Below are 12,905 nucleotides of genomic sequence, written 5' to 3' on the forward strand. Positions count from 1 at the left end.
TAGTCAATTAAAAAAAATAAAAAATAAAATAAAATACATAAACATATATATATATATATATATATATATATATATATATATATATATATATATATATATATATATATTTATATATTTATATATTTATATATTTTGAATCTCATTAGAAGATCCAGCTGGGGCATGCGGCTGGTTGTTATTCATAACTCTCTGCCCCAAAAAGGAACATGCGCATAAAGGGTTGAAAGGTTGGTCCGTCGGGTATTCGAGCTTGGGTCTGCCTGAACCGCTACAACATCTCTGTGGCCGAGCGGTTTAAGGCGTTGGCGTTCCATGCCAAAGACCCGGGTTCGATTCCCGGCGGAGACCAACTTTTCAACTCTTGCACTTTTCCAAAAAAAGAGGAACAGCGAGAGGAATAATGATGTCAAAACTATGCACCATTTTCTCCTCCCTTTCTCATATCTCACATACATATATATCAAGGCTTGACACTAACTTTCTCTTTTTGGTGGCATGACAATGAAATTTGGCAGCTCGGTCAGGCAACCAAAACATAATTTCTTAAAAAGTGGTGGCCTGGCATCTATTTTTGGTGGCCCGGGCCACCAGGCCAATGCTAATGTCGAGCCTTGTTCATATATTGTACATTGTATTAGTCTTTTAGCTAAGCCTTCACTGTTTTCCTTTCTTAACCATTAATCTATTATTAAACAATTTATTTATAATTCATTAACTTATAAAAATTCAAACCCTATAACCCTAGTGCCAAGGATATTCATATATTTTTTCATCCAACATTGATCAAATGTCACTGTTGCACATATAGAATTTGACTCTTCCTTTTCACAATAACTCTCAACTGGACTGGAAATCCCACTTAAAGCTACGCATGTGCCAAACTACTTCATACTATACCTTTAATAGATAAGGGAAATAGAAATTAACATGACCTTGCAAATGCATATGTTTCTATCTCCATATCTCTCTTTAAAGGACAAGTTCACCTTTATAAACATAAGGATTGAGAGAATGTAGCAATATTAGTAGAACACATCATTGAAAGTTTGAGGAAAATCGGACAATTCGTTCAAAAGTTATGAATTTTTGAAGTTTTTGTGCAGCAACCGCTGGATAAGAAGACTACTGCAGTGTGTGAATAACTTAGATGTCACATGCGTACAACAATATAAGGAAAATATACAGATAATTTCACAAAATTTCATCTTTTGAAAAAAGTACACATTCCCCCGACTCGTTACCGACAAATGTTATGGGTAATATTATTCCCCCTGCCTTTAGAAAGAGGCAAGTCAAGTGCTCTTTTATTATGCGAAAAAAAGTGAAAATATGTTGAATTTTCTTTACATTTTCTGTATACTGTTGTACGCATATGACTCACAAGCTGTAGTAGTCTCCTCATCCAGCGGTTCCAACACAAAAATTTTTAAAAATTCATAACTTTTGCATCAATTGTCCAATTTTCCTCAAACTTTCACTGATGTGTTCTACTAATATTGTTGCATTCTCTCAATCCTTGTTTATGAAGGTGAACTTGTCCTTTAATATCTCCTCCTGTCTATTTCTACTTCTCTCTTCCTCTACTCCATTCTCCCCACTCAATCTCTCCCTCTCTTTCTATCTCTCTCTGAATCTGATAGGGGATTATTTACACTTGTGGCACTTTAACTGCTCTGACATGACAAAAATAGGCCACAATTTCCTTAATGTCTACAATAAAAAAAATAATAATAATAACCAGAATCAAACGAACAATCCCAGATATCACAAACACATCTGTCAAACCAGACAAGCAATCAATAAGTTATCTTACATGACAGCACTGAATGAAAAGGAAGATAATTTCGTCGGTTGAGAATGATAAGGGCGCTAAGTTGCCACTAAACCCATTGTGTTCAAGACAACTTATCGCCCTTCTCATTCTCAACAGACGATTTACAGTAAACCATTTTAAAAAGTAAAATAAATTCAATTGTCATACCACTGAAAAAGATCAGACTGATTAAAGTTATCAGATAACTGATTAGACAATCAAATAGTCATTAGATTATCTAGTACGGCATTTGAAAGGAAGCAAAAAAAAAAAATTCCACTTCCCACAGATGTCCATGAAACAGCATTTGGCTTATATACTCCTCTCTTAACACTAACAGTATATAAGCAAAAAAAAAAAAGGTAATTGATTCAACAGTTAGGAAGTTTGCAGGAAGGAATAAAATGTCCACACTCATTATACTTTGAAAGATGTACGGAAAGACAGCATTTGTAACACTCTGTACAGCACAGTCATTGTGACAGTGGTTCTATTTTTTAACTTATCTCAAAACAATGACGTGTATAAAAAAAATAAAAACAAATTGGTTGCTTAACCCGTTAAAGACTAGTCCCGAGTATACTCGGGCAGGTGTCTACGGGAAATGTATGTTATAGCAAAATCAGTCTGTCCTCAATGGGTTACGTGCAATAACATCAGTAACGTGGTAGTGATGATGCTGTGATCATGGTTTCCAGTTTGGTACATGTTGATGTCAGCTTTGTCATAATTTGGCTCAAATCCCACAAAATATGCTACATCGTATATCTATTTCACAACTGTCATTCACACCGGTGCACACTTTCAAGATACAATTCCCACATAGAACTCTCCAAATGGTATAACATCAGGCATTATTTATTTTTCTTTGTCTACAAAGTGTATTTCTGACACAAGAAGTTTTTAATTCCAATATTATTATGTTAAATTGTAAAAAAAAAAAAAAAAAAAAAAAAAAATAAATCACATCAATGTATATAAACTCGTCTTGTATTCATGTTGTGGCCTATTCCTCTTCCAGATTCCTGATTTGTGACAATAATCACGACACTTGGTTCAGTTTGACTGATATTTCTCATCCCTGTAACTGGGATGTCAGCCTTGTAAACAGCACTGCTGTATTCTGGTGGATGAAAAGGCATGTTTTTGGTGGAAAGGAGTATTTTCACATTTTTGCAATAATTACAGGCATGGTACTACTATTTGGGAAAAACCCTATGCGTATTTTCCATAAAAGCTGCAGGTTTAAAAAAAAAAAAAAAAGCAGAAAGAAACAGTAAATATACTGTTGGCATCTCTGTTACAATCACCATGAAGAAGTGTTATTATCATTTACATCATCTGACCAAATTGTCCTTGATCTGCACACTACAATACTGAAAAGTGTTGATTTTCTTCGAAGTATGGAATATGCTGGTACCTGGGCTGTCAATATTTTGAGAACAAAGAACCACAAAGCACAATGCAACAAAGCAATAAACGTAAATGTACTATAAAAGCAGAAACCATATTTTGTTTTAAAAAATATGGCAACTGCACATACTCTGAATGTTATCCCATGTTTTTAGGGTAAAATAAAACTTTGTTTCATGATCATATTTCCTCATAAAATCCAAAGAAGAAAAAACAACTAAATATGATGAAAAGATATCAGCTGGCAGCTTTGACCTTTGATGCACTTTCCAGAGCTCTTGGTAATTTACATTATTTACCTCTGTAATGTTTTGTAAATTCACAATGTACATGTAACTAGCAGGTATTGCTGTTCCTGTTCAAGGTCATTTTACTTGTACCAACGGTACTCCTTCCCTCAATTTCAAGGAGGGGTTTGAAATTCCTCCTCCATGTCGCACCCACGAGAAGAACGCTGCAAGGGTCTTTAAAGAGACTGTGAAGTAGAGATACCATAGAGTGGCATGGCTCTCCTGGCTCGGATATATTCAAGAATTCCCACAAAGAATTGAGTAGAGCTTTATCACTGATCTCTATGGAAGTACACACACAGCCAAATAATCTCGACCCGAGTCTACCATTATCGATGAGTGTACACTTCGATGCCCATACAGTGCACTCCCGTTATAACGAACATGGTTATAACGAAATGAAAATTCAGGCCGCAGCATTATCCTCTCTATGTTTTTTTACTGTTTATTTATCCGGTTATAACGAAATTTCAATATAATGAAAGAAAATTGCCGGTCCCGAGGACTTCATTATAATGGGACTCTACTGTATTCACTGACTGGTGCTATTTGTGGTTTTCAAATGTACCCCAGTAGGCAGTGAATGAATAGGGCCACCCATGAATCCCACCTCTAGCGATCGAGTCTAAATTCCTTCACCTTTGGAAACACAGTGTACCCCAAGTGGGTTCAACCTCTAGTCTAATAAAATACTCCTGACCTCTATACCTCCCATTCTGCTTTATTACGCAATCCACTATCTCTTATGAAGAAAAATATCTTCTTTTATACCACTCCATCATTGCCCTTTTGACTCGAGAGTGTCCTCTGAAAATAAAGGGGTACTGGTATTTATGTTCCCCACCATGGAGGCCATGTTCTCTCCTCCTCCTGCTCTTCAGGTTTAATAGATGGATGTCTACTGTCTTTTCAGTAGGGCTTACTGGTAGGTCAACATTCCTCTTGGAAGATATTCCGTATCTCAGAATCCAGGCTCCCCTTCCCCAACAGATTCCAGATAAAAGTGCTCCAATGTTTCTTTGAAACAGAGAACTTCAAATATGACCTGCCTCATTTACTGTGTTCCCAGGCCCATATATTTGTATTTCTGTCGTGGTTCACAGACGTGTATGCTTAATCATTCTCTTATTGAATGCTTAATGCCTATTGAACAGCACTACATATCAACATCAAAGTCTGGGCGGGTATCTGTATCTTATGGCTAGTCCTGGCAGAGTCACCATAGAGAAAGATGACTCTAGCTGAGGAAAGAAAGGGAAGTAAACCCAAAACCTCCAGCTCAAGGAAGAAAATCCTATTTTAGTTTGTCCAAAGTATCTCTGTAGTCCTAATACTAAAGACTGTCTCTATTCAGGTACAATTCATAAAAGCTCATTAGTTTGACAATGAAAGAAATTTCTCAAAGGACCTACCAGATATTCTTCTGAAACAGGAACTTTTTGACAATACAAAGGAATCTAAAGAATACTTCAATTTTGTGAGTGCTTAACTGCCAAGAGAGTTTGAGATAAGATTTGTCAACTGATGCACTAATTTCAGTTTGACTCTCCATTTCGGATCTTTAAAATGTGGAAGCCTCAGGAAAAAGAAGGTAAGAGCTATGGAACATAAGTGTTGAGAAGGTAATGGAACACTTTTGTAGAACTTTAAATAAAAAGAACATTGTACATTGCCATACTGAGTGTATGTTGCATAGGAATTGCCTGTGCAATATCTTTAAGTTCCATCTACTTCCTACAAGCATATACAAAGAAATCACATAAACTCTTGCATGGTGCTACATAATTTTTTTTTTACCACTTGCCCAGTTGGGCAAGCAGATTTTTGAATGGTTGCAGGACACTTGCCCAAATATGGAATTCACTTGTCCAAAAAAGAAAGTCCACAAATACGCAAAAATGACACATTGAAGGCTCAAAGAAAATCACTTGTAAGTCAAGGGCTTGATAAAACACAATCATTTGAATAAGCAACACAAGTTGATTAACACATCAAAAACACTGGATTATTCAAACAAGCTTGGTTCGATCGAGTCTTGGTGTTGCATTGCACTGGGGCTTCTTCACGTCAGTATTGGAAAGCTAGCTGAAATGAAATTAAAATGCGTTGCATCACTAAACAGCCATTATCTTTGGGCTTCTGTATGACTGACTTCACGGGTTTGAAGAGGGGAAAAGTGAGAAAAGATGGCTTAAAAACTTTTCGCTTGTCCAATTTGGGCAAGCATTTGTTTTCTCATTGTTCCAAAACACGAGCCCGACTTTGATTTTCAGTTGACCCAGGCAATCAAACAAGTGCTTATATGTAGCACCCTGTCTTGCAGGAGACAAAGTCATAATATCAATCATGTGTGACACAAAACTTGGGCTACGCTTATCCATCCAGCACCTCAGACCTAATCATCCCCATCTACAGTACCATTCATCGTAGTGTAATGTCTGCTCTAGGTAGTAAAAGTAGGCTGGGAGTTGAATACAAACTGAATCCACATTCAATGCAGGGGTTTCCAGGGAACCACGTACTCTTCACAGCTGCTTTGCAAAACAGTTCCTTGATGCGTAGACATCAACTCTTCCTAGCTCCTCTCCTCGGGAATTCTCATTATTGTCATCATGTTTGGAATACGAACTTCCAAGTGTTCAGTTTCTCACATTCAGTCCTGCCACATTTCTCGCCTGTCGAAAAGAAGACGCACAAAATCACAACAAATTTAATATTAGAGTCAAATTGAGTAACTTTACAACCTGAAATGTTTGTGCGCATTTCCAATCTTGCAAATTTCGCAAGGGTAAAGATTCTCAAAACTGAAATGCACGCGAAAGTTCTTGTCTACACTATAGGCATTGAATGCCAGTGGCAATTCACAAAAATTTCATGTCGTGAACTTTTCTTGCTTTACAGTACTTTCTGGATGCACATAAATATGTGACCCGCTACAACAAAATGATCCTAAAGTCGGGCGAGGTCGATTATTTGAAAATTGTATGATATAATCCCCTAATCTTTCTGCTTTAAATTGATATATAACACATTTTATAAAAATAATCAGCTGCGGAGATATCGATGTTTAAAAGAGAGCATGTCGAGACGTCTGGAAAATAACTGTTTCAAGAAAAGCGCCCTAAAAGTCTTCCTTTCGACGCAATCGTGATCAAGGAACACGCAAGTCAGTTTTCACCTCTGGACAATAGAAGGTAAGCCCTAGCAACCCCCGAAGAGTTCATTCAAGCACATCAGCGTCGGCGGTCTCCTCACCAACCAATCAGTGACCAGGATGTGAGAAGCGGCTGAGCATAGCGCACCCCACCCGCACGCACCAGTCGACTGGGCAGTGTGCGAGCTTCACGCTTCGGTTAGCAGCAAGCAGCAAACTGACCAACGAGATCACTCTGGTCGTTGTGAGGGGCGGAACCTATCTGTGGTGCTCAATCCAAATTTTCGAACCAGTTTCTGCTTCGTTGAAATGCCAAAAAACATGGCTCAGAAAACGCTATTTTTTGGTCTTTCCTTTGATCATTTTGCTTCAAAATTTCGACTGATGATAGAAGACATGTTAGACTCCAATAATATATCAAAATCAGAAAATCATAAGTTTTGGCCAATTTTAATGCTCTGACTTCAAACTCGATTTTCACGGCTTCGGCCGTGCGCGACTTTAGGACCTTTTTGTTGTAGCGGGTCACATATGTTAAATCATACCAGTAAACACATACAGAAATTGACATACACATGCAAATTGTAGTAATTGTGTACGTAATTCTTTTGAATGTGTGAACTGATGAGTGTAAATTTACTCAGTTGTTTTCTAAACAGACACAGTAATACCAACATATGTTGCCTTAAAACAAGTATTCTTCATTGATTAATTTCGTGCAGTGTATTTACCTGCACTCTAAGCATACTATACAGCTTATTTATTGAAATTAATAATATTCTTGCGTCAAGTTATTTATTGCAACTGATTGACAAATTGCCCTACATCAATGTAAATAAGCACCAAATTAATCAGTGTTTTTCAGTAGCAGTAACTATTATAAAAAAAAAATAAATAAATAAATAAAAATATTTGATTGAATATGCAGTACCCACTGCATGGTCTAAGGATTTAGAACCAACGGAAGCTCCATGGTCTAGTGGAGATGACGCCTGTCTGGAGATGGGGCCTGTTTCATAAAACTTGTCATCAGTGACAAGCTGTCATAGATGTGACAAGCTACTGAAATCCTTGCATCTGATTGGCTGAGAGCAAATTTGTCATAGAAATGTGGCAGTTGTCACTGATAACAAGTTTTATGAAACGGGCCCCAGGAGGTCGTATGTTTGAATCCTACACAAGCATGTATGTCCCTGATTTTTTTTTTTTTTTTTCATGGCTACTCGAAGATCACCGATTAGTTCAGTGCTTACTTACATTTATGAAGGGCAATGCGTCAATCAGTTGCAACCCTACATGTGTCTAGCAGAAAGAAGCCATAGATAAAGAAGGGGAAAATATAAAAACCGCACTAATCTGCAGCTGTGTGTGTGTGTGTGTGGGGGGGGGGGGGAACCAGCAGAGGTACTCATGAGGAGGGCAGGAGTGCTCATGAGTAGAAGCCTCCCTCATGATCCTGTTCCCAAGACTGATATGATGAATGAGATAAGCATACTAGCACATGAACTCACTGTGATAACTGCTGCTGACATGGAATCCTTGAAAGCTGCACCAGCAGTCTCCATCTGTGAGGGAGGATGAATACAATCAGAACTTCTTAAAAATAACAGATACACAAAAGTTACCTTTTTATGCATACACCATACATGTCACAAAGTATTTATTTTCCCAAAATTCACAAATCGGCTGCTATTCACAAACTAAAAAAAAATGTGAAAATATTACCTCTGATCCCATCATGTATGTGACATTGACACATGTTTTTCTCCATTAATTACATTATTCCACAACCACCACATTTGGTACCTCACAGATTTGCATACACTAGATATCTGACAAGGCATAGACATAACTGAATCAAACATACTGCTACGATATTGACAAGACACCAACACTTTGATGAGAGTATCAGAAATCATGAATGACTTAATGCCTGCCTTGCCCAAGTGACTGACTTAATGCCTGCTTTGCCCAAATGAACTTTTGAACCGAAAAATATAAACTTTGATTTTTCATAATTCAATTATTCACTATTACATGTATTTCAGGGAATGCACACTTAAGCAAACAGTAAAATCATATGTACCAACATCCAAATTTCTTAAGTCAGTCAGTGATACCTTGTGTTTTTTTGTTTTGGTCTGTTTTTGTTTTGTTTTGTTTTTTAATTTCAAAAGTGCACTCTTGCACTCTGATCTCACTCACTCACTTAAGCCTGAACAATGTTTATGTATACAATGTTGTTGAACTAGAACAAAACAAAACAAAAAAAAAAAAGATAAGTGTTCCTGGCTGGCATGTATCATTGTCTGTAAATTCAGAGAAACTAACTTGAAGAAACACAAACAACAACAAAAAGTTCAACACACCAAAAAAAAAAAAAAAAAAAAAATTATGATTGGATGCAATCCCTACCTCTCCTCTGGCTTTTGCTAATCTGGTGAAATCAGCCAGCCTGTTGTCCAGGAAGGTCCAGGTGTCTTCAAAGTCTGGAGATTTGTCCTGAATGAGACACAACTCGGAGCTCTTGTACACAGCCGCAAGCGTCACTCGCTTGGTGTACCAGTTGAACTAGCAACACAAGGCAAGTAAGCACAATATTCCGTAAGCAACACTGTCACCACCACCATATATATAACAAGTGCAATTCACATCGGATGCCTCTATGTGCCAACCATTTGGCATTCGTCCACATTTGGTATTGATTATATAAGCTGGATCATCAAATGGGATGGATGCTTTCATAACGTGATTGAGAATGATCTACATGTAAATGAACTATTCGATTGAAACAAACTTGCTTACTGAGCATTACTGTCTACTCACATTCATACAGATATCATAATATACATACTTTAGTTACCACCACAAGAAAAATCCAATAATCCACAACGTTTGAAGATCCTTCAGTGTAAAGGGTACCAGTACATTTGCGGGATGAATAGAATGTCAACCATTTGCATGTCAGCACCAATGGCAATTACATAGCTACCTCATCTACTTCTGTGACTCTCTGACAAACCCGCATGACAACCAACTGTGTATCATCTTGAAGCCGTGTATGTCTCATGTGTTGAATGGAAGAATTCACACGATGTCCCATTAAATCAAGTTCATCAGAGTTTTCCCAAAACTCATCAAACATTCTGTGATCTCCTGAAATCAGTCAATCATTTCTAACTGAACTACAGTATTACACATGACTATGGAGAGGGCCAGAAAATTTTTGCTCGTTATGACATGATATAGTATCTATGACTGATTGCTGTAAAAGCGAAAATTTTCCTGCAATAGAGTTTTTTTTTTTTTTGGGGGGGGGCACTCTGCCCTGTACGATGAATTTTGCAGATGGTCACAGCAACTAAATGGGAACCTCAAACAGCTCACTGCTGCCACAGCAGTCAAGAGTTTCGGCAGCACATACTACAGTAAATGGAAATTGGCATGCATTACATTTTTGTACACCTTTACCTTTGCGCTAGTGTCATATAGCCTGAAAGGTACAAAAAAAATTCACACCGTGATGATTTCCATTCAGGTAACTGCCATTTGAGACAGGATCCTGTAGAAAACATAATGTCATGCATAATTTGAGAGATCACAGTATACGACGACGTATTGTGAGACTTACATCAGCTGACTTGTCTCCGGCGTAAAACCATATCGTGTCCATCAAATTAGCCAGGTTGGCAAAGTGTTCTGTGATATTTTCTGGTCGAGCTGTGAGTACCATCGCCTCTGGCCATGTCTCATGGTAAGGGGTAATCATGCGTAGACGTGCCTCCAGGGCATCGCGAATGAAAGCTGTAGTCCTCTTCCTATGCACAGAAAGGAGAGGAGAGTTGCTACTTTGTTACAAATACAATCATGCACATTAACAAATAGCAAACATCCACATTAGCATTTTTCCTGCAATATTTGAATATTCTCTTCAGCTTGATTTACCTCGCCAATGAATGTAGAAGAGTAATGATATACCTAATCCTTATTGTGTACATGAGTATGTTCCAAAACAATCAATCATATTTTCTTTAACTACATAGATATTGGTAGCTTACTATAATATACTTTGGACACTTTTAATAACCAGATTAACCTTAAAAAAACACACCAAAAAACAAATAAACAAAACAAGAAACCCAAGAGGGTGATATGGTAAACAAGAACATGAGATAGCTGTTCTACTTCTCATCATGTTATCATCAATTTGCATGAAAAAACATATTCTACATACGCCTATAAAAATAAATAATTCCATCAGGGCCCCACTTCATAAAAGATGTAGGACAGTAACTCTTGCTGTAATGGCAACTTCCAATAGCAACAGCCAATCAGGAAGCTAGATTCTTGTCGTTACTATGACAATTGCCATTCCAGTATGAGTTGCTATCCTAATCAACTTTTTTTATGAACTGATGGGGCCCTGATTGCAAGCTTTTAGATTTGCCTTGGCAGTGTAGAGACTACACCTGGGAAACCCTGAAAGGACATGGTATGATTTGTTGAAAAGCATAAGGGTGTAAATCAAATACAATCTGCAGCATTAATTATCCTTCTGGTTTCTCAAATGATGATTTGTTGGTATAGGCACACCTCTCTCCTCCTTCTACTTCTTGGTTGCTCTCCTTTGCTAACTGCTCTGCCAGCTGAGCATTGCACTCCTTCACAAAGTGGTGCATGAGGTCCCCCCCGCCCCTGGGGAACATGCCGTGGGCCACACCGGGGTAGCCCTCATGCTTCGCTCCCTCCGCCAGTGACTTGACAGTCCAGCCATGGACGGGCACAAACTCCAGCGCCGTGTTCAGGACGATCCTCTTGATGTCATCCACAGTGGGTTCATCCTCCGCTGACTGGGTGTCTCCTTCTGAAGATGAGGAAGATGAGTGGTCGCTAGTCCCAGACTGTCTGCTCCTCAGCGTTGATGACAATAACCTACTTTGTACACCTTGATAATATTGAGGATGAAAATAAAGAATGGAAAGTTTTACGATTCACAAATAGGAGGGTGTATGAGCACAACTTTATACTCTAGTTCATAGTACACTCCAATCTACTGGTATAAATTAGTAATCTCCCACCTTGTCCTTGGAACACATTACACTGAAGGTCATTTGTTTCACAGGAGCAATATTTTTGCAAGTCATTGATTTTGTCTCGACTGGCAACTTCACAAAAATATAAACACTGTGAAATATGTACTGCCTAGGTATGGTGTACGATACTCATTTCCTGCATAATGCAAGTATTGTGGTTGTGTGTATGCGTGTGTGTGTGTGTGTGTGTGTGTGTGTGTGCATGTGTGAGAGAGCAAGCATATCAATGCAGTATGAGTGACGGGAGATCTCCCGCCGAAAGCCCATTTTTACAAAATCTCCTGTTCTCCTGCTTGAGAATTAATTTCTCCCGCCCTGGCTCTGTGTCTCCCGTTTGAAATGATTTCTTACTTTTTGTCTTCGTTTGTTGAAAAATAAGCACGAGAGAGCATCAAGAACCCTAATTATTAGAGCTTCCCGAACCGCAAGGAACTTCGCGCTCGTGATTACGCGCTTCACGCACATCAAGTTGGAGTCTCCCGTTTGCTAGGGGTTGCAGGCGGGAGAATCTCCAGATCAGAAGATGCTTGGGGGGTTGGAGTCTCTGTCAATCCCATCCAGAAATATGATGCAATATTTGGTACCCTGGGGTACCAAATGAAAATTCGCCATTTTGTTGAATTAATTATTTTTTTTTTCAGCTCTGTACCCTGGCGTACCAAAAAATTTGTCAAAATATTTTTTAGTATTATTATGCACAAAAATGTTTTCTTATTTGTGATTATACAACAATTAATGCATGCAACTGATAATTATTTTCTGCTCTGTTATAATCTTAACTGTTTGATACTATTGTACATATCATTGTTAGTACTGGCATTCTCTAGTTTACCTCTTCTATTGAGTTTCTTGTGTTTTTTGCGAGATTTGAGTAGGTCCTTGTATCCGCTGCTAGCACGGCCATCACTGCACGCAGACGCCATGACTATGGCCGTTGCGCTGGCGTAATGCTAGCATTCGTGCTTACGTAGCGCAGTGTACGTGTAATAATCAATTGCAGACGAAGTTGCCAGTCTACTACCCCGTAAATTAATGAATACAAAATGAAATAAGAAAATCATTTAAATGAAATATTTTTAATGATAACATTAGAAATCCACGTAAATATTTTATTAATCTAAGAAATAAATTCCAATTATCTA

General features: G+C 38.1%; 1 protein-coding gene across 1 annotated transcript; it reads right to left on the minus strand.

Moving 5' to 3' along the window:
- Positions 1-2,299: 2,299 nt before the first annotated feature.
- LOC140233347 (ubiquinone biosynthesis protein COQ9, mitochondrial-like) lies at positions 2,300-12,686 on the minus strand. Its single transcript, XM_072313455.1, has 6 exons — positions 12,596-12,686; positions 11,264-11,615; positions 10,302-10,488; positions 9,086-9,241; positions 8,182-8,235; positions 2,300-6,191 (listed from the first exon to the last, which is right to left on the minus strand). The coding sequence occupies exons 1-6, from the start codon at positions 12,684-12,686 to the stop codon at positions 6,156-6,158; spliced, it is 876 nt and encodes a 291-aa protein (XP_072169556.1). The 3' UTR covers positions 2,300-6,155.
- Positions 12,687-12,905: the final 219 nt, after the last annotated feature.

This window comes from Diadema setosum, chromosome 9, assembly GCF_964275005.1.
Source record: "Diadema setosum chromosome 9, eeDiaSeto1, whole genome shotgun sequence".
Classification (NCBI taxonomy): domain Eukaryota; kingdom Metazoa; phylum Echinodermata; class Echinoidea; order Diadematoida; family Diadematidae; genus Diadema; species Diadema setosum.